Source organism: Vulpes lagopus, chromosome 12, assembly GCF_018345385.1.
Source record: "Vulpes lagopus strain Blue_001 chromosome 12, ASM1834538v1, whole genome shotgun sequence".
Taxonomy (NCBI): Eukaryota; Metazoa; Chordata; class Mammalia; order Carnivora; family Canidae; genus Vulpes; species Vulpes lagopus.
In genome coordinates this window covers 48,764,474-48,787,504 of record NC_054835.1, presented here as the reverse complement: position 1 = coordinate 48,787,504, position 23,031 = coordinate 48,764,474, and the positions used below count along the sequence as shown (strand labels likewise).

Sequence of the window (23,031 nt, the reverse complement as noted above, 5' to 3'; positions counted from 1 at the left end):
TCAAAATTTCCTCGGCACGTGGGATTGACCAATCTGCATAGAACTGCTTCTGGGCATTTTCGTGGAGACAAACATCCAATCAGGGGAATACCACCATATTCTCAGAGAGCGAAATGGGACCAATCACAGCTCATCTGCCACCACCTGATGACACCATGTTGTGTGTCCTTGTAACATCCCTCACCCTTCATTTTTGGCTTTCTTATGGAACGTCCATTGCTATTATAATGAAAACAACAACCATAAAAAGAGGAAGCAACAATAAAACCAGAGCTGTTACATAAAATTCTTACACCATTCTGCCTCTGGAGTCCCAGGGTCAGATGAGACCAACGCAACAACTTCTTAAAATGGTATCAGATGACTTAGTGATTTTTTTCATTCTAAATAAATGAACGGCTTATGGATTTGATCTCTGACATGATGACATAAAGGTATTTTTTTCCCAGAGTACAATTTCAGATTGTCAGGGTTTTCTAGGGAAAAATACCATGAATATGTCATACTTATATTGACAAATGAGGTGCAATAAAAAGTAGAAATAAAATTGATAAGTACAAAATATAATGTTTTAATAATATATGAACATGAACATGAACACAACATAAGCATGTTAAAAATTGTGATACGGTATTACAAGCGTGATTTTGATTATATGCAACCGGTAAAATTCCATGCAAAAGCGTCAACAAGGCGTATTATAAGAAATCATTTCTTTTCCCAATAAAAGCAATTCTCAGTACACACCCAAATGCACGCGAATATGGAAATAATAAAGAAATGTTAAAAAAAATAACTTATGCAGACACAAATAAAACTACCCCATAGTGTATGAGTGATGCATGTGTTTATGGTCTTAATTACATTACAGTATTAAAAAATACCACAGAGCTCACAGTTTACAACATCCAAATCTTCAAACCTGCTAGAAGAAATCCATAGTGCACTCAGACAGGACATCCACTGCCCTTGCCTGTGCCACTCAGGCCAAGCCTTGGTGCAGTTACCTGAAAATCAAAAATCTCAGTTAGGGTTTTCTCCAAGTTTAAAGAGCATGTCAATGAAAAAATATGTCCCAACTCGGGAGGAGTTGGATGGCGATTAAAAAGGATATTTGATATCAAAATGTCATCACTTATGTCCATAAAGGATCCAGTCCCATCTGCACCAGGCAGCGGAATCTTTGGGAAAGTGAATGATTCACAAGATCTGAACTTCTAATCCAATGCCAAGTAAGTGCTATGGCCTTTCACTGCACAAAAACGGAGGTTGTTTGATTGAATGGGAGCAGGTAAACATGACCCATGCCTGTGATGTCTCTGGGGGCCTTGGACTAAAAAGGCATCCTCGAGAAGCACACACGGGGGCCACTGAAGTCATGGTGTTGCCACACCACCAAGCCGTTTATCTATTTTGGTCGCGAGAACATCTAGCTGCAGCAGCGCCAAACCTCCAGGGGATACAGGGCTTTGAAGATGTGGGCTACCGTACTAAGAATTGCATCATCTCGCTATCTTAAAAGAAAGACGGTCTCCTTAACCTGCAACTGATCTTCAAGACAATGTCTTGTCAGGACTGTGCAGGTGAGGTCCAGACTTGTCAGGCACCTGCAGATTCTCTCATTCCATTCTGATCATACTGACTAAGCACTGTGATTACAAGAGGTGGGTGGCTTCTCAAAGACAGGCTATTTAGTAAAAATATAAGTTTTCTTCCCCCTGAAATCGATACTATGTGTAAGCATTTTAATAAAGACCTAAATGTCAATCCCTGAGACTCACAGGTGCAAACAATACACAGTAACCAGAAGGCATTAGGAGCATGGGCTGTACCTTCTGCTTTGGTATGTAGTCAGTTCTTCTTGAAGGACAGAGGCTCTCTTCTGCAGAAAGTTAACCTAGAAAAAGACACCGTGTATGAGCAGAGGCGAATGTGGCCGAGGTGGCAATACTGTGCAAACAACGGGGCTCCCTAGGTAAAAGGCAGAGGATTTGCTGAATGTCAGTGTTATGCTTTTCACTTCTGATCACATTGCATCCCCTCCTGAAAATCCATCCGAGACTGGAGAATCCATTCAACCTCCTTATTGCAGAGCCATTTTGATCTGGCCCTAGCCTATCTTCAAGGCTCCATCTCTCGTCTCGCCCTCCCAACCATCACCATCTTGCACACCATGCTTCCCAACTCTTTTGCCCTTTGGCGCAGGGCATTTTCTCTCTTTGAAATGCTTGGCTAACAATCTCCTATTTACCCTCCATTATTTGGTTCACATGTCACTGACTTCCTTCATTCCTCCCCAACCACTCGTCACATCCGAAGCAAAGTCAGCATCCCTCCTCTGTATTCCTGAGCTCCATTATTAGCAATTCTTGAGCTGCCACGTGGTTGTTTGTTTTCATCTCTCTCCCCCACCCCCAAACAAAACCTGGGAGCTCTTCTGGGACAAGAAAGGATGTTTCTTCATCTCTGTGTCCCCAGCTTCTTTCATGGGGCTGAGTATGACGCTGGTATGCACTAATGTTGCATGAATGAATGTATGAGTGAGTAGAAAGAAAAGTACTGTCTTCTGGAAACCTCAGTCCATCCTGGGGATTCCCTGAGGTGGGAGAGACAATACTGGTACCATAAAGAGCTGAAGTCAGAGTTAGGCCAGCTTGGGTTCAACTCCTGGCTTGGCCTCCCTGACTCTAGGAAAGTTACTTGAGCTCTTGATGCCTCATCTGTGAAATGGGACCAATGACAGCTGCTTCAAAGATTAGGAGGAGGGCATGAAAACACTAATAGAAGCCACCTAGCACAGAGCTCAGAGCAGTACCACTCCCTGCTCCCACTCTCGGGGGTGCTGAGGGATGGAGCAAACTGGTGACTCAGCAAAGTCTCTTAAATCAGATCTTCAGAGTGTGGTTTGATTTTTTGGAAGCATAAATTTCCGTATAGTATTAAAGATACCTATATCAGGTATGAATTCAAAAGCACCTTCCACAAGCAAATAGAAATGGTTTTGGGGGTAACTGCTCCCACAGCTCCATGTAATCAAGAGTCAGCGGCATTTGATCATTTCAGAATTGTTTACTCTTGCCACTTTGGTCTGAACTGAAACCATGGCAACGGTTGATTCTGAAGCCTAGTTAGGCAAGAGAATACAGCTAGCAGAAGGGCAAATGTGCTTGCAGGAAAGGAAAGCACACTTTCTCTAGATGGGTACATATCCAAGAGGTCCCCCTCGGTTTTGTTTACTTGTAATATCACCCTGGTCTTAATTCTATCCAATTGCTCATATGACCCATCGGACAATTGATAATGTTGACAGATGCAAGGATTATACTCATTCGGCTTCCCTTCCCCCACTGCGCTTTGCAATTGGAATCCCAACAATTTTCAGAAAACACAGGCACCTGTGCTTTCAAACTAAATTTGCTCACTCTATGGCCTGCGACTCCTCCATGCAGCTGCCAATGCTGAGGCCCTAACGCAGCTGGCAGCACTCTTTCTGGGTCAACATCCAGTTTTAGGAGGCTGAAGTGGCTTTTATTACAGGGAAATGATGTGAATGATAACAGAAGCCCTGCAGGTGGATATCAGATTACTTTCTTTCGTTCTTTTTTTTCTAAAAAAAAAAAAAAACAAAAAAAAACCCAACACCACCACCCTCCTGAAGGGTGCCAGGTCCTACATAGCTGACCCTATGGGAGCTCTCCTAGAAAGTTAATAGGTAAACCACACTTCAAGGGGAGCTTTTCATGTAAAGAAAGAGGACTTAACCCTTTGTACAGTAACACTTCCCTGCAGTACTTGTTTTTATATGCAGGAGTGGAGGAGGCAAGACTCCACCGGCAGAAGCAGAGCCAAGAGTAGCACACGGATTGATATGATGAACATTTTATCTTCAGATTAAGAGGCTTTTTGACTGAGGGGAATACATGCAGGGCAACCAAAATTTTCTGTGTGCGCTGTCTTACACAGGATAAAAAGCTAATGTGAATATCATTACATCCTATCAGTTTGTAAATAAATTTATTGAGCACCTACTACGTGAAAGACAGTGTCTTGATATGAAGAACAAAGACCTCTTTCTCTCAAGGAGCTCTCCCAGAAAAAAAGTGTGTTTTCCTTTTTTTTTTTTTTTTAAGTTTCTTTACAGATACACGATTTGCAAATATTTTCTCCTATCCCGTGGTTTGTCTTTTCAATTCCTGAATGATATCTTTTGAAGCATAATGTCTTAACTTTTAGTAAAGTCCAATTCATCTTTTTTTTTTTCTGCTGCTGCTTATATGCTTCATGTCATAGCTAAAAATAAACTTCCACCTAACCCAAGGCACAAAAATTCTCCTTCATCTAAGAACATTTCTTCTTAGAGATTTCTTCTAAGAGTTTTACAGTCTTTTTGGAGGTACATTTAGGTCTATGATCCATTTTGAGTTAACCTGTGGCAAACATGTGAGGGAGGTCTCCACTCTTTTCCATGTGAAAGATCTGACTGTCCCAGTGCCTTTCTTTCCATTTTCCCCTCAGTGAATCATCTTGGAACATTTGAAAATCACCTGACTGAAAATATGAGGGTTTTTATTTCCTGGACTCTCAATTCTATTTCATTGATCTCTGTGTCTATTCTTTTGCCAACATCACATTGTCTTGATTGCTACAGCCTTTTAGTGAGTTTTTAAATTGGGAAGTATGAGCCCTCCAAATTCATTCTTATTGTTTCAAGAAGGTTTTGGCTACTCTGGGTCCTGGGTATTGTTTTTCATCAATCTCAGTCATACAAGGATCCTTGGACATACAAGAACATGATTGTTGTAGGGAAAAAGTATGTTTTAGATTTCTAAGTTATTAGAAATGGGAGTATGTAGATTCTTTCCCATGTTGGAGCACACGATCTCACTGCACTGGCAAAATATAAAATGTATTTATAGAAGTACATGGAGAAAACTGATGCTGGAAGTTGTGAAAACATTTTAAGCATCTAAATTTACATCAGTTGCATCTCTCACACTGTATTTCGTAAGTTATACCAGGAACTACACATTTCAGCAAGAAATATTTGACCCAATTGTTTGAATACCTTGTCATTATTCTGCTCGGCATCTAAAATGCATCTTGTTGTGTCTAACAACCATATAAAACACACCAGAATAAAAATGCTTCTAATTTAACCATGGTTTCTGTTTCTCTGCACTTTCACACAGTCAGGAATCACCAATGTGCCAAGTCATGGCATTCGAGGGAGGCCTGGTACCAAGAGTAAAAAGGGGGAGGCTGTCTTGGAATGTACACTGTAAAGTGAGTAAAAGTAACCATAACTGAACTTCTCAATTTCATGGGCGCTTTTAAGAAAATCTTACTGAGACAATGAGTTCCAAAACTAGTAAGAAAAAACATTCTTAAAAAAAAAAAACACAAAACCTAATTCATCCTCAGTTGTACTTTATGTTATGTATGATATTACATTAATTTCTGGCATCAATTCACAATGAAACGTATGAATACATAAGTCTGTTTTCAAGATATGCACACCACCTGGACCCTTAGGAAATGCCTTGGTTCTAGTAATTACCTGTGACTTTAAGGAGGAAATGGTGTCTTCAAGCTCTTGTCTTAGAGATGCTGGCATCAACCCTTTGAATTTTGTTTCGTATTCTTGTCGTATGTAAGTTATCTATAGTGAAAAAAAAGAGAGAGCTTATCAATTTCTCCTTAGAAAGAATGGTTTTAAATTTAAAACAATGAATAGTAACTAACTATTTATTACAAAGGTAAGTTTGTTACATGTGGTCAATACAAATGAAATGACAGGAAACAGAGTTACAAACTGCAAAAGGCACTCAGTCTGCCCTTGAGCTCTGGGATAGACAGTGCCTCGGACACTTTTCTTTAAAATCCCCATTAATATAATTTTCAGCACTTGATAAATAAAACCTGTTCTCCTCTTACCACTCATGATATGTTCCACTATGCTGACCTTTTCTTGATCAGGATGTGGATACACTGTGACTTGAGGACAATTCATAGTATGCTACTGATTTGATTAAGATCCTCCCTCAAACTGGCTAGGTACTTAGGGGCTCAGTATAATCCATAGGATGATGGGGATAGGAATAAAGAATAGTCTATGCCAAGGTGTCTCCAAGTCTTCACACAGGTAGACCAGAGTATCTTGCCATTGTGAGCTTCTCTGGCTCATGGGCTTCCCTCCCCCTCCAGAACACAAGGAAGCCTGGGCTCAGCTAATTGATGGGTCCCTGGGTTGGTAAAGGAAAGTTTGGTGGCTCATCCATTCATCTCTCTAAAAGCTACAGACAGAAGCAAGTGGAGAAGGGGTGAGAAAAATCTTTGTAGGGATGTGCCTGAGCAGGATGCAGAGGTGCATGAGTGTGAGCATCAACATGTGTGTGTCTTGGTGTCCTTCTCCAGCTAGGCTGATTTCTCTTCCTCCTAATCTGAGATGCAACAGAATTAAACAACCTATTGCATATGCTGTATGTGACTTAACTGAATATTAAAGCAGAATTGCACAGTATCCCATAAATGATTCATTGGATGCATCTGGAAATAAGGTAACATACTATGAAAATCTGTGCAGCTGAGCTCACTTAAGACAAGCCTATGGGTTTACTGAAGATAATTTAAAATTATCAGCCTTTAATTCCCAACTTCCCCTAGATTAAACCAAATTAAGAAATGTGTTCTAACAGTTCATTTCATTATCCACTAAAATCCCATGGCAAATGTTCTAGAATATGATTTTTCAATCTTTGGCAAAGTGTTTTTTGACAAATGTTATAATCTTGTGATTTACACCTAAAGGAAGAACAGAAATAATAAAAAATGATCTCTCCCAGTGGTGTAATATTTGATTTTTCCCACCTTCTCTTCTTGGACTTAAGTTCAATAATTAAAGCAAAATGAAAGGCACATGCAAAGCAAAACACAGATCTTAAGGGTAACATTTATCGAGGGTCCACAAGCCTATTGACTCTATTTTTCTATCCTTCAAGACTGACTCTGAAATTTGGAGCTACAACTCTTTCAGAAGGGACTCCTGCTGTCTTTCTTTCTTTCTTGTATCCTTGTTTGTTTGGAGTGTCTGGTCACTGCCTGTACATTTGAGCTGGATATAATAATGCCCAACCCTATCTCCTTTCCCAAAGAACTTGGTGACTCTTCTTTCTCATGTCCTCTGGCATCACATGGACCTATGGTGAAGTTTGAAGGCAGACTTCTTTCTTAGCTTGAATGTCCACATGATTTTCTTTTTCCTTGATTCAGGGACTTCACTGGGATATCTTTTGGTTTGAACGATGACTTTTCCTTTTTTTTTTTTTTAATTTTTTTTTAAATTTTTAAAAATTTTTATTTATTTATGATAGTCACAGAGAGAGAGAGAGGCAGAGACACAGGCGGAGGGAGAAGCAGGCTCCATGCACCGGGAGCCTGATGTGGGATTCGATCCCGGGTCTCCAGGATCATGCCCTGGGCCAAAGGCAGGCGCCAAACCGCTGCGCCACCCAGGGATCCCAGAACGATGACTTTTCCTGAGACATTGTATGCGCCCTTTCCATCTTTTTTTTTTTCTTTTTAAGATTTTATTTATTTATTCATGAGAGACACACAGAGAGAATCAGAGACACAGGAAGAAGGAGAAGTAGGCTCCACGCAGAGCCTGACGCGGGACTCAATCCCAGAACCCCGGGATCACACCCCCGAGCCAAAGACAGATGCTCAACCACTGAGCCAACCTGGCATCCCCCGTTTCCATCTTTTCTTGAGGCCATCTTCCCTCAGTTTTAACTACTTTGGAGGTGAAGTCCAAGCACGTATGTTCCTCTGTGAAGTTTCATAGTTTCTCTTGATTCCCTTGTCCCCACTTCACTTTTCCTATCTGAGGGCCTCTTTGTATTGGAGGCGAGGTCATAGACAGCAGAGAAAGGTGTGTGAGCAAGACTGCCCTTTGATCACCCTATCACATCACTTTTAAATTCAGTAGGCTATATTTTCCATCTTTTACTGAGGATTTGAGCATTCCCATTTCCTGTCTACCACCCCCCTCCCTTTTTAAAATTTTTTTTTATTTTTTTATGATTTCAATGAACCTGAGTGAAAATGAGCTCTTGGAAAATCTGAAATTACCTCACTTATGAATGAGACTATCAACCAGAAAAATATTACTACCCTGAATCCTTAAACCCAGATCCTGAATTTAAAAATCATTATACCAAGCAGAATCCTGTTACTTTTAAAAAGTCATGGAAAACTTTAACCTGTTTTGCTCTATTTATAAGGTTAATAATGTTACTACTAGCAAACATTTATTGAGTACTTTTGATGCGCCAGATACAATTCTAAGTGCTTTAGTTAGTGGTTAATCCTTCTGACAACCCAGTGAGCTAAGCCCAGAGAGGTGAGTAAGCCATGATTTGAACTCAAAGAGTCTGCTTGTCAAGCACACATTCTTAGCCACTATGCTCTGCTCTTTCTCAAATAACCTTTCCAAATACTGAAATGTTTCTTCCACTCCAAAAGGAAAAGGACATCACAGACATAAACAGAGAAGTTTCGTCCACTACACACTGGCGCTCTCCCCAATATAGCAGGGGCTAAGGGAGGGGGTGGATGTACTACCATCCTTCCAGACATTCATCTATTATTTGCTTTATTTTTTTTTAATGACTACAATAACAATGACAACAATAATTCATTCCTCATATTTTCCTTCCCATGGGTTTAATATTTTAAAGATTTATAAACAAGACGAATTTAAAAAATCTCTGCAAATGCAATGCACATATTGATCTAAACTAGAAGTTCCATAAATCCCCCACAGAAGCACACATTTTAAGGGCCAACCAGTGAAGGCTCTATCTGTCATGTGGCAAAATGAGAAAGAGGAAGGAAAGAATTAGCTTATGTTGCTTCATATCACTTTTGACGCCTGTTACTATTTTTCTATCTCCACCTCTGACCCAGGATATGTTTGAGGGGGGATAAGGAGGGGGTGATAACTCTTATCTATAGCCTAATCACTAACTATGAACTGCTAAATGTGCCAATCTCCCTTCTTCCTGCCTTCCCACATTTCCCTTGTGGTCTGAATCTGGCCTAACAACAGATCAAGAAGAAAGAGGAAACTGAACTGATCTGAGCAAAGGATTTAATGGACACATAAGCCCTTCTACTAAGGGAAATGAACGCTTTTACATATAAATCTACCTTATTATTAGGTGTGAATATTAATTTCCATTAGCCTACACTGTCCAATTGTACTAGTGGGTCCTATATTAGCTTACAAAGGGCAGAAGCATTCAAAGACTGTCCTCACTTGAGTAATTCGGGAAAGGAATTTCCAGGACTGTTTTGGCTCATTTCCATCCCACCTCACCACTCCCACTGCCCTCTAAAAGCACTGTGTATAATTATCTGCTCTTCCACATTCCTCAACCACCTCACCCCAAATAGACATAAGCCTCCCTTGCTCCCTCTTTCCTTCATCTTATTCCCTTTAGCAAAGGAGACTTAGGAAACATAGGACATCATGACAAACAATGACATTCCTGTAATGTAATAAGACCCCTGGACGCTGAGTGAAAATGGTGTGTGTATAACATGGCACCCACGTGACCAAAGATAGCTGTGCTCCGCACCATGGCAACCGACTGCCCACCTTTCCCTCGAAGGCAGAGCACTGACAATATTTCCTTTAATTTTTAAAAAGGGTCACGAAGACTGTGAACATCCATACTAGAGATTAGTGTTACACTCTGGTAAAACTTATACCTGGGTAATCAGACAAATACACGTTTGCATAAACAAGAGTCTACAGGGTGTACAGAATATGTAGTTGCCTTGAGCCAAAAGGATCTCTGGAGATAAAAATTCAAAGTGATGTTGAAAAAAGTGAACCTTGAAATCTTACAATTTCATTGAAAATATGGAAAGAGAATGAAAGCATATTTTGCTGTGTTTTTATCGAAAGACACTGTCAACCACTCGATATGTCAAAACCACGTCAAATATGTCATCTTCCTGTTGTGTAGCAAGATGACATGGAAGCCTGCAGCTTTATACACACAACCTAGGGGATGTGCCTCAACCACAGGTCGTCTTACTGTAAGCTTCAGTGTGCCCGAGATGGCATTCACCTTTGAAGAGGTGAGCAAAGGGGAGGCCACCTATTGAGTGGCCACTGGTGTCCGCTGGGGTTTCCCTGTCACACGTCCCTGCACAGGCATTTGTGTCTCCTGCGGTAAGAGTGAAGCAGTTTGGGAAAGAGTGTGCCTAATGTTACTTCACAAAATCCAACGAGCGTTTCTGGGGTCGGTTCAGCAGAAGAAAAAGGGAACTAAGTAAGACTTCTACTGCTGCCATCTCTGAAATATCTCCCCATTTTGCTGCGTGGCCCCAGGAGATGGTCCTTACACCTGACCTGCTGTAATATGGGTTATGTTGGTTTTGGTTTTTGATTCAAATTTTCTTAACATTTAAAATCAAAATCAAATCCTTTAGTGAGACCAACAACGTCCTGCACCATCTGGCCTCTGGTCACCTCACTGCATCCCTTGTCACTTGAGGGTCCTTTCACTTCCTGGCACCCAATTCCTTGGCTTCCTTCTGTCCATTCACCAGATGCCTGGATGCTTTTCCTCATGACAGGCCCTCTCTCCTCTCCCTCTGCTTACTCCCCTGTCCCATAGGGCTTTGCCACTCCTCCATGTAGATCTCTGGGTCCGGAGGGTCCTGCCCCGTGGGAGCTTGGCAGGCTCTGGGGAGGAGGCTGCATCTGGGGCAACTGTCTCCTAATTTCAGATGAGCTGGAGCCCCTCACTGTGGCAGGCAACAGCCTTCCTCAGTTTTGAGAACGGGGGTCACCCTATCCCTTGCTTTCAAGCTGTAACTCAGCCTCTTGTCATTTCCCTGGCAAGGAGTCCTCTCAGCATTTTTGTCCCTATTACTCCTGGGACTTCCCTCCCAGCTGCCTTTGCCTGCAGATGGGCTCGGGACCCTGTACTCGCGGCTTTGGCTTCACTCATCACTCTGGGGCTCTGTTCTGTTTCCAGGTCACACACTAATATCCATCCTGCTTTTGACACTGAATACATTTTACCTCTCTCTCTCTCTTTTTTATTTATCTATTTGACAGAGACATAGAGAGTGAGTGAGAGCACAAGCAGGGGGCAGTGTCAGAGGGAGAGGGAGAAGCAGGCTCCATGCAGGGAGCCTGGTAGGGGGCTCAATCCCAGGACTCCGGGATCATGACTTGAGCCGAGGGCAGATGCTCAACCACTGAGCCACCCAGGCACCCCATTTACTTTGCTCTTTTTGTATTTTCTCTTTTTATATTTTACCGATCACCACTGAGTGGTTGCAGAGGGGTACCTGTGACTTGCCCTTATAGAGTCACCTTGTGCAAAAGGACAGATTGTTTTGTAAACTGCCTTTTAACTTAACAGAGTCAAGTATAGGGCTTAAGAAACCAGGCTCTGTATGGGGAATGTTGGAGTTGAAAATGAGCTGGGTCCCTAAACTGTGTGCCCTGGGAAGGCTAACTTCTCTATGCTTCAGCTTCTTTTTCAGGAAAATGGGAATTATATCTTCTCAAGGCTGCAGTGAGGTTTAGATGACTAAATATATGTAGAAGTTTTACAAGAGTGGAACTTAGTAAATGTTCAATAAATGTTAGCAATCATTACATCATATAATGGAGATTATACATATATATTTCATTACATATGTCATTGCATATTATGAATTATAATTTGCACTACTAGAAATCCTGATAGCAAATTATTTGCATGTATTCACGATTAACTTGAGGGTCCCATGTAAACCTTTTTTTGCATTTTTGAGTATCTATGGATAGAGAAAGTATATAATGGCAAAAAAGTTCTATGATTTCAGAATCACTTTTAAGTAGATTTGTATTTTATAATTAAAATCTCTACTTACATTTGGAAAGCAGTAGTACCATATTATGTATCCTGGCTACCTAAAGTGATTAGTGTGTATGTATGAATTTTCTCAGACCTCGCCAATAGCTCTGGTCCACAGGTTGGGAATCCTTGCTCCATGCTGAATGATTTAAGGAAAGGATCTCAGCTTAAAACTGTCCATCCAGCTTGGATTTCTACCAATTAGATATACATGGGAGGGGTGGGGGAAATGATCAGATGCTGCTCCTCATTGTGGATTAGTGTTTCCAGAACCGTGTCCTTCTAACAACTGGCTTAGCTGAATGTCATAAAGGAAACGGAGTTTGATTGTGGAGTAAATTGTAGGGGTTTGGAGATGACGGCAAGAACAAGAGGTAAATTTGGAGCATGGTATGTATTCTGAGAGAGGGTGAACATGGGTGGGCACTGCAGTGGGTGGTTTGGAGTAAGTGGAAAATATCAAAAGGATGCTGGGCGTCTGAAGGGTGGTGATGGACAGGTAAGGGGTGGACAGGAAAGGGACACAGGGAGGAAGGTTACTGGGGGGATCTGATATAAGGCGGAATGTGGGGATGTTTCTGAGAGATGGGCCTTTGTGCAGCAAAAAGTTTTTGCACAGGCCTTTTTGGGGAGTATATAAAACTCATCGCTTTGAGACTGAATTCCAATGTGGTTTAAAGAATAAGAATGAAAGAAACTGTAGTAAAAGATGGTGCCAAAAAAATGCTCTAGTGCAGCTGAGAAAAAAATGCTCTGCCTTCTAAGAAATTTCATTTTTATTGGGGTTAAGGTATTATGCGTTGCCACAGCAACTGCCAAGAGAGATCCATTTTAAGAAAGGTGCTCTGCAGCATAGCTGGTGCACTTTGATTCTAAAATACAACATGAAAATGTAGAAGTAACCATAATTTTCTCAACAATCTTCAAAATGTTCATTTTCCCCTCCTTCTTCAACATGGTTTTATCTTATGGTTCTTTATTCCAACGGGTGTTCCCCCAGACTGAGGTTGCAGCTCACAGGACTCTGGTTCCCTGTGCAGAGGGACCAGTTTCCACCCTCAGGGAGCAAAGCCTGCTGCAGACTGGACCTGAGCCTCCCAGGAAAGGGGGTGGCTGATTAATGAAGCAGCCACCAGCCCCTGTAGTGTGAGGATAGCATGAACTCATTTCTGGGAAGGGTTATGGTTTAGGAGGAAGGAACAGTTTCCTGCTACTGTGGAGTTAACAGTGGCCTGAGGGTGAAGACAATGGTCTGAACCTAGCACTTTAATTAGGTTTGGATGCTCTAAATCCAGCTCCGGGTAGTCAAAAAGGTTCCTGACGGCAAAAAGAAACATGGGTCTCATAAGTCTATTCATAAGAAACAACATACATAGAAAAGATGGGTATGATAATCATAGGCCAGAAACTTACCAATAAACTGCCCAAACCTGTCCATGAATCAAAGACTTGAATAAATATCTGATAAGAAGACTGAGGTTGGGGCATGAAATAAACATGGGCAAATATTAAAATTTTGGAGGACATTTCGCACATAAGCGGTACCCTTTCCCTTCTGATATAGAAGAAAAATCTGAGACCATATTTTAGAGTTCCTATAAACAAATGTGGCCTTTGGAGGTACTCATTTAGAATTTCACAAGATATATGTAGTGGATATTTGTTTCACCCTCCAGCATTCATTTGAGAGGCTTCGAATATACCTCTCCCCCACACCGTCCCACCCAGGGTCACAGGATGGGGGGTAGGAGGGTGGAGTATGTGATAAGGCCCAGCCAGGCATCACGTCACATTGCCCTTGTGCTGGGATCATTTGGGGCCTGGGTACATGACCCCAGCCTTGGTAACCAGAGTCACCAAGAGTCATGGGACAAACTCTCTCATCCGCTAGACTTCACCCAGGGGACGTCATTCTGGGGTTGTGACAGCCATGTTGCTACCCCCGAGTGAAAGCTGGACTGAGAGGGGAGCCAGTCTGGAGGGAGGAGAGCTGAGAACTGGAGAGACAGACACTGGGTCTCTCTGTCACGCTGACCCTGAAGCTAGCCCTGATCTTAGATTTTTCAGTTTGGGTTGCATTTTCCGTTACTTGCAAGCGAAATAGTCCTGATTGAAACAAGGCAGATTATGCAGAATAGTAACTTGTGACATATGTTGTGTGTTTGATCAGGGGCCAAGAAATTTTGCCCTATAGGCCAAATCTGGCCCACTGCCTATTTTTGTGAATAAAGCTTTATTGGAACACAGATAAGCTCATTTGCTCATTTACTATCTGTGGTTCCTTTGCATGAGCCATCTGGACAGAGACCCCAGGGCTCGCAGGTTAAGCCTCAACCATTTTCTGTCTAGCCCTTCACAGAAAGTTGGCTGAGCCCTGCACTAGGCTGAGGACCGCAAGGTAGGGCCGTGCTCGCTCTGCTGACTGAGGCGGCTCCAGCAGTTATCTAGGGGTCTGGCCTATGGCAGCAAGTCACCACATATTTGCCAAGTGAATGAATGAATCAAGCTTCACGGCACAAGGTGTTATTAAGTCAGTCTCTGTCTTAAGACGACAGGGTCTTCAGAACGTCCAGAGTAAATGAGTCACCAAATCTTTCCCAAAATACAAAGTGCAGATTCTGTTGTTATGGTCCTGCAGTTTTTCATCAGCACTGTGGCTACGAATAAGCAGGCCAGCCTCGGAGCTGAGGACGAGGGAGGCAAACCCCAACGCCCACCGGGCTGCCAAGATGTGCCCTGAAAGGGGGGGTTGCTTCATCCATGGTTTGCCTCCTCCTCTGGCTTCTTTCCCCCACCGCACAACCACACTTTTTATAGGGTTGCAACATTAAATGGTAGAAGCCTGAGAGGATCATGATGCCTGCACCCGCTCTGGAGGCGGGGACCGCAAAAGGTTGAATGGGGAGCCTGGGGTGGTGCATGCCAGAGACACGTGGAGGGCCGGGCTTATAGGAGTTAAAGGGAAGCAATATGTCCACCTCGGAAGGTCTGTCTCTGAAAGGGTTTGGGGAGAACAGTTTGGGGAAGGACGGGGTGGTTTCCACTGTCTTCCTCTCAGAGACAGAGTGGGTCTGCCCCTTTGGGGTGGGGCCAGACTTCATGAAAAGGTAGTGTCCATCAACAGAGGACCGAAACCCCAACCAAGGAGGAAGGGGAAAGACTCCTGAGACTTTTAACTGACTTCCTTAATAGAAGACCCAAGAGGACTTACGGAGTGAGCCTGCTACTGGTGAGGCTTTTGGAGTCCATTTGATATCTAACTCTCTGTACACTCAAGTAAGGTTGGAACATCTGGCATATGGTAAATGCTCAGCAAATACTGTTTTAATGAGCTAATGACTTAACAAAGCTATGGCTGAACAGGTAGTTGGGATCTTGAATTTATGGAAGGCAGTAAAAGTCATCCCATTGAATATAACAGAAAATAAACAGAAATCAACACTTACAAACACCTGACATGTCAGGCACCATACTAAGGAACTGATACCCAATCTTCCACCTGTTATGAAGACACCATTCAATCCTTCCATTAAATATGGGAGACAGATAATATCACACCCATTTCATAGATGAAGAAACAGGCCCACAGTGAGCAACTGCTAGACCCAGGGCTGAAGCTGATCCCACACTGTGCCCACTTATGGTGGGGCCACTGGGAGATGGGACCCTAGGAGGGAAAATCTGGAGATGTTGTAAAGAAATCTCAGGAGAGGAAGAGCCTGGTGCTTGGGGACAGTGGGCACGGCTGAAGTGATCTAGTTGAGAGAGAGAGAGAGAGAGAGAGTGAGAGAGAATGAGAGTGTGCTCTGGTTCAAAGGCAAGGCTGTTGGAAGGTCCTATTACAGATGGCGATGATGAACTGGCTTGTAAAAAATAAAAGTGAGAGGTGAGTTGAATGAGAATTCAGGCCTCAGCCACATGCCCAGAAGAGCGATGTCCCTGGAGAGATGGGGTGGTGGGTGGAGGGAGCCTGTGTATAGGTGGGTAGGAGAGAAGACATAGTCTGGGTTTGTATTCACTTAGCTTGACACACCAGGGAGGTGCTCGGAAATGCCACGGAGCTCATGAGAAAGGCGAGGAATGGATGCCTGAGAGCCCTGGTTGGAGGAGCAAGGTGAAGCCTGGGGACTGGAAGGGCTTCTGAAGGGGGAAGGAGAGATTAAGAATTTCCCAGGAGCAGAGAGTCATCCACCAGGGGCTCCACCATTCAGGGTGTATGTGAAGTGGAATGAGAGAAAGATCAGGAATGGTGGGAGAGGTGGGCTGAAAGGCAGGGGGTGGGGAGCATGGCCTTGGGTTTCACAGGTTGGGCAGATGCAGGGGGGCTGAGGACCACGGCCATGGTTCGCCTCCCATGTTGTCACCGCATGTGAAACAAAGCCACCTGGATCTCGGATCAGTCCTGGGAGATCTGAGAGCCACTGTGCTTCAAATAAAGAGTTCAGGATGGAATTCGTTTGTTGATAAATATGTTGTTTCCTATTTTAAAGCAAAAATTACGGGAGTATCCACAGCTAACCTTTAAAGATCACTCCCAATATCTGATTTAGTCTGAGGTTTCTGACCTGGTTTGAGGGCATTTTTTTTTCAAAAGAGGCAAGCTATGACTGCTCTTTCTTTTCTGCATATTTAAACTCTTGACAATTATAAATAAGTTAAATCTCTCCCTCAAAGTACCAATTATCTCCTTATGTTTGAGAAGGCATGTCTTGCCAGATATGGCATTCTATACAAAACACAAAATAGGAATACAAAGGCGGTCATTGTCCCCCTGGCGCACCCGGGATTTACTTAGGCAGTTCCAATTAACACTAATGAGGATTTTGTGCATGAATCCCCTTACCTCCCAACTAATGGGAACAGAGACCCCACAACCTCATAGCAGAAAATTTCAAAACACCATTGTAAACAGTCACTGACTAAATTCATGAGTTGTTCACCTTTACACAGCAGACATAAAAGGAATTTTCATTCAATTAAAAGTTCGGGAACGTGCAGTTATCCAAAGACTCCATTCAGGCTTTCTGAATGACGACGGTCGGGAGCTGTATCTAGCCAACGTTTCCGGGTGATTACTCCGCGTAGCTCTGTGTGGAGTAGCAAATGGTTTTTGTCCTCGGGAAGCTTACACATTTGACATCAGACACGTAAAAAAGGAGCTACATAAAAACATAATTGAAGCATAATAGGCCAAGGACGGGAAACGGAGAGATTGATTACTTCTAAGTGGGATAATAGGAGTCTTCACAGAGGTGATGAGATGGGACTCGGACTTTGTGGGACGAGTAGGGACTTTCTGAATGCAGGAGAGGGAAGGGCCACAAGCATCCAGGTGGACGTGTGTGGGATGCTTTGGGGCTGCCAAGGGGTGAGGTGTGGGCGGGGGTCGTGCAGTGACCAGGGGATAAAAGGGACAGGGAGAGACTGCTTCTACTTTTTTTTTTTCCTTCAACTGCTTATCTACATTGTTGCCTATTTCTTGAAAATGCAGATCTGACCATGTTGGGAGCACCCCCAACCCCCATCAAGAAAGTGCTTCAGTGACTTTTTTTTTTAACTGACAGACTAAGGACAGCCTTGTTCGCATGGGTCACCTAAGAACCTTCTCAGCTGATCTTAGCCTAACTTTTTAGGACACTTTGTGCTCCCATGAGGACTTGCATCCCCCCCCCCCCCCCCCCCCGCCAACCAAATCGCATGCCATTCAGTGCCTCACGCCTTTGCACATGTTCTGTGCTATCTCCTCCTCCTGACCAGCTGGAGCACTACTCATTGCTCTCACAGAGACCTTTTCTCTGGGACGCCCTTCTGTAGTGGTCCACTCAGGCCACCTGCTCCCTCCTCTAACATGCCTCTAAGTCTGAGGCAGTGAATAGTTATCGCTGTTGTGACGGTGGCCAGCTGAGAATTCCTAACTGTCTTCTATGCACTATGCACCATAATGCATCCAACTGCATATATTATATTTTATTTCCTCTCCCTACCAATTCCATGTGGTATCTTTATGGCTATTAAAATCCAAAGAAACAGGCCAAGAGCGGCTCCTCTCTATCCAAAGCCACATAGCTAGTTAGTAGGTGCACTAGGACCCGTATCCAGGTCTTTACCCCAGAACCTCTGTTTTTCTTCATGGTCACAGGACAGTTATTTATGCACTCCTCCTTCATATTAGACTGTGGGTCCCCTGAGGGTAGGTTCTCTGTTTTACTGGAAATCAATGGTATTTGAAAAGAAAAGAAGATTGCATTGTTATTGAGCTGATGCTTGAAAACATCCTAAGGATTGTTTTTGCCAACATAAAGGCATTTTTGCCCACCTCTTATGCAGGCTAGAGTTTGCACAAAGCAGAACATACCCGATGCACGCATCTGGGCTCCCCACCTGCTCTAGGTCAGGTGCAGACATGGCCAGAGAGCAGCTCATGTTCAGTCTGAGAGAGACTGGCATTTCTGTTTTTATAAATCAGACAAACTGGGAGGAATAATAACTTGGCTTGGTCTATTGGGACATGTGTGAAAGTAAAATTGCTGTTAGAAACAGTTACATTCAAGTATCTTTTAAAAACTTGGGTATGTTGTTCCTGTCTTCAATAAAACTGGCACAACCCTAAAAAACTGTGGGGAGATTAGCAGTATGTTAGATTGAGCAAGAGGCTTCCTCTTCTAATCTTTTTTTCATTATTATTTTCATTGGTGTGCTTTTCCAGGAATGTCTCAGTGCATTCTTTATAAAACTGTTGCCCAGATCTTTTTTTAAAACACATCAAACCAACAAAGGTCAAGTAAAGAGCAGGAAGATTTTGTTCCTTCAGTTGAAGACATTTCTTTAATATTAAAAATGTACTGAAATCTAGAAACATATTCTGATGATGTCTGAAAAGAATTCACGGTGGAGAGTCAAAACACAAAGGGAAAAAAGCTCTCGACAACCGTTGCTGGCTGAGGGCTCCTCATCAGGACAGCTTTCTTCTTTACTTCAATGACAGAGAAAAATCACTGTTTAAAATTAGAAAAAAATTCCTAAACATTGGTGCTGATATTATGACTAATGTTATTCTTTATGCTTATTGGCCCTCAAGGCAAAATATATTATAGCGGGCATTTCCACTACCTCATTTATATGTGAAAACAAACAGAAAGAGTGTCGTTTCTAATTCTGATTGAATCCGCGAGGTTTTGTTTTTGCTATGTATTTCCGAGCACTGTAGGCCATTATCAGATCTTTCTGTGGGGCTCCAGTGCCCGAGTGGGTCGCTCAGAACTCCAGAGCCATTTCATTTCCCTCTTTATCTTGTACATATATTTAAAACCAATGGTGGTAGCAGAAAGTCTGAGATTTGGGGGATAAGGATATCATTTATCTTGTATTATGCTAACAATTTTTTTTTCCAGCCTCGAGAAAATCTTTTTGTGATAGATTTTCTTTGAGAAAATTAATCTTGCTTCCTCCTGGCCTTAACATCTTATTTTATTTTTTCAAAGAAGACTTTAAATAGCCTGACAGGTGGGCCCAAGGGCCTGTAAAAGTGGCTTATGTGACTGTTGTCAGGTCCAGTGATCCTGGAAAAATAAGGGCTGTTGATCGCAAACTTACGTTAATATATACTTTAAATGTCCCTTAACACAGAGCAAATGTTTGGTGGAATGAGAACTTTCAGAAGATTCAGCTGAAATTTTTAATATAATCTACTCATGTAGCTCCACTGTGCCGTTGGTTGGCATGTGGGAACCAGAAGCAGCCTGGGAGAAAGGCAGGTAGCCAGTGTGGCTATAGAAGGATTATGTGTGCAACATATCAAAGGGAGGCTAGTCTTAGGCACAGGGGCCTTTAAACTACTGTCTCAGGATTTCTGGAGCAACCTTTACATCTTCACTTAAATGATTCCATGCCAATGGGATGTAGGGCCCACTGGGAGGTCAGGCGGAGATCCACTAGGATGGGAGGAGCCGCCTCAAGGAAGTCTGGCCTCCAGTGTGCTCAGGACTGGGGGCTGACATTTCGTGCCAGTGTTCCCTCTTCACCTCTCCTAATCAATGCTGAACCCCTAAATCATTCTCAGTCCTAGCCTATGCTCCAGGAGGAACACAGAGGAGGAATCAAATCCTGTCTCCAATCCTGTCTTCCACTTTTGTTGGGAAACAGAATTAGCCCACAAACATTACACGTTCAGCTACGGGGACCCTGAGTGTAATAGAAGCTTGGAACAAGAGATCTCTGTGGCATGGGACAGTTTGGAAGGTCAGAGGGGAGGAGGTGGGTGTTTAGCTGTACCCCCAAAGGTGAACAGCAGTTGGATGGGTGGTGATTTGGCAAAAGGACATTGGAGGTGAAGAGAAATACCCTGTGTGCTGTGGCACCAGGAAGCGTGGCTGGTGTGGGAGTGGAGGCCTGCCGGGCGGAGGCCAGCCCGTGGGGGCCGGGGGCCTGGACACAAGCCTGGACAAGCCCTCCAGACCACCAGAGCCCTCAGAAGCGAGCAGAGAAGTCTGATACGAGACTGTGAGCCAGTGGTCTCTTCCAGCAGAAGAAAACCCAGCAGCAGTGGTATTTAGGGAAGACGAGTCAGAGATGGAGGCAGGGACACCAGCTAGGCAAGAGGCCATTTCCTCCCAACTTGAGTTGATTCGGATTCAAACAAAGGTGACAGCCAGGAGGGTGGGGGGTGGGGAGGGAAGGACAAAGTGGATTGAGAAGTCACACGTGTTGGTGATGAGACACTGTAAGGAGTCACTGACGGAGGAGGAGGAGGAGGAAGAGGCCGAGGCAGCAGCAAGCACAGGCTTCCTCTCAATCCGCTGACGCAGTCCAGGCTCTCTGTCCTCACTGATGGATGATCCTGATTCTTCTGGCCTCTCGGTCCCAGCTGGTCTTCAGTCAGCTGAGGCTGCTGTACCAGAATTCCATGGCCCAGGTGGCTTGGATGACAGGCATCTACTCCTCATGGTTCTAGAGGCTGGGAAGTCCAAGACCAGGGCGCCAGCAGCATCAGGATCTGGTGAGAGCCCTCCTGCCGACTCAGGGCCAGTCACCCTCTCGTGGTGTCCTCACACGGCGGACGTGAGCCAGACCTCCCCTGTCTCTTCTTACAGGGGCACTAACCCCATCCCCAACCCAACTACCTTCCACAGGCCCCATCTCCAAATACCATCACACTGGGACTTCAGGCTTCAAACACAAGAATTTGGGGGAGACATAATGCTGTAATGCCACTTCGGTTTTTTTTTTTCCTTAAGAGAGTGCCAGGGCAAGAGAGAGTGGGCGAACAGCATGGGGGGAGAGAGAGTCTCAAGGAGACTCCATGCCCAGCTCGGAGTCAGATGCAGGGTCCATCTCAGCACCCTGAGATCCTGACCTGAGCTGAAATCAAGACTCAGATGCTTAACTGACTGAGCCACCCAGGTGTCCCAGTGGCTTACTTTGGTGGTGTCCCACCACCTTACTTTAACGATTTTTTAAATTTAAAAATACCACACTCTGGGTGTTTTTCATCCTCACTCTACTTGAGCCACTAGGCCCTTACACTGGCCTGCTCAGCCCTATGAGCCACTGGGACAATGCAGGTAAGGACAGGAGACACATTAGTAGCTGAGGCCCAGCAGCCTGTGGACTTAGTAGCCTGTGGCCCCAGGCCCCAGGCCCCAGGCAATGGTGGTTTGCTTCATTAACCCCATTGGTTTGTATGAACTGCCTTTCCCCTCTGCCTTCTGCTCCAGGCCCTGCTAGAATTAGAGCTTGAGGCCAGTGAAACTGAGTCCAAGACTCCCGCTGCTGTGGAGGGGAACTTTCTCTCTTCGGCTGATTTGAGCCTGGACACACACGCCCAGAACTGCTAGCAGTTAGCTTGCAACCACGAGAGGGATAACCTGCGGACAATAGGGACGCAGAGCTAACAAATGGAGAGAGAACTGGCTTTTGGTCACATACTTTGAGTAATTGGATTAAGCCTCCTTTGAAGCCAATACTACTTCTCAGTTACAGGAACCAAAACATTCTTACTGTTTAAACCGGTGTGAGATTCAACCAACTATTTCTAATGGATTATTTGACAGGGGCCGAGATTCTCTGCCAAGGCTCCTGACTTTGCACTGACGAGCTGACCCAACCAATCAGCCAGCAACGATGACATGAGGATGGCCACTATTTAAAAGCCACCATACCCCACTGACCCTACTGGATCCTGGGGCACGGACATCTGCCCCACCCCCTGCACCACCTTCCACACCTCCACGTATCTTACCTCCTGCCCTCCTGTTACCTGCATTCCAACTCTGGTCACCCCAAGCCTCCCTACTTTCCAAATTAAGGTAGGCTTTACATGCTATCATCTGATGTTGGGTGCTCTGGGCCAATCCCCAGCCCTGGGTACTGCCCACCATCTGCTCTCCCTATTCAGAGACTCTCTCTTGCTGCTGCAGAAAGTAAACAACAACCATAACACACATGCACACACACACATTATTTTGATAGGGTCAACCACAAAGTCACATTATTCAACTGCAGTGCACCTTCTACTGGCCTCTGTTTTACGTAGTGGTGGGCCCTTTCACACAACTTCTATCTTATAAGAGACCTACATACCCGGCAGCCAACATTGCTGAGGACCTGCCCATGACTGGCCTTGGGGCCCTTCAGGCCCTAATGGCACCTGTACTTGGTGAAGCTCTTGGTACTACCTTGGGGAGCACCACGGAAAGGAACTATTCAAAGACAAGGGGTTTGGTTATTTGCTGTGTCTTGGGTGATGCAGACCATCAAAGCAGTGATTTCAGAGAGCAAGGCAGAAATCGATAAAATAAGTGGAAGTGACTAAGGACAGTGCCACTTTGAAGCAAGTGTTGCCCCATCTCCTGAAAACGTAACCAAACTGCCTTACAAGAAAAATTGCTTTCGTTTTTACGAGAAAGCACTAATAACAAGTAATGAGAGGCTCAATTGATAATTAAAGAAAAAGAACACTTCACTCCTGAGCTTTTGTAAGCGAGGCAATCTTTTTTCAAATTATGAGAGTCTGGCAAGACATACTCAAGGTACTCTGGTTTCTTTGTACTCTTCTCCCCTTTATTTCAGATTTTATATGAATGAAACACGATGAGTAATTCCTTCT

The 23,031-nt window shown here is 43.9% G+C and overlaps 1 protein-coding gene across 1 annotated transcript in view; it reads right to left on the bottom strand.

Moving 5' to 3' along the window:
- Positions 1–507: 507 nt before the first annotated feature.
- Positions 508–23,031, bottom strand: part of CEP112 (centrosomal protein 112) — a 398,072-nt gene continuing 375,548 nt past the window's right edge. Inside the window, exons 25-27 of the mRNA XM_041725032.1 lie at positions 5,558–5,659; positions 1,833–1,897; positions 508–1,007 (exon numbers count right to left, since the gene is read on the bottom strand). Coding sequence (XP_041580966.1) covers positions 1,004–1,007; positions 1,833–1,897; positions 5,558–5,659 — 171 coding nt within the window. The 3' untranslated portion in view covers positions 508–1,003. The remainder of the gene's footprint in view (positions 1,008–1,832; positions 1,898–5,557; positions 5,660–23,031) is intronic.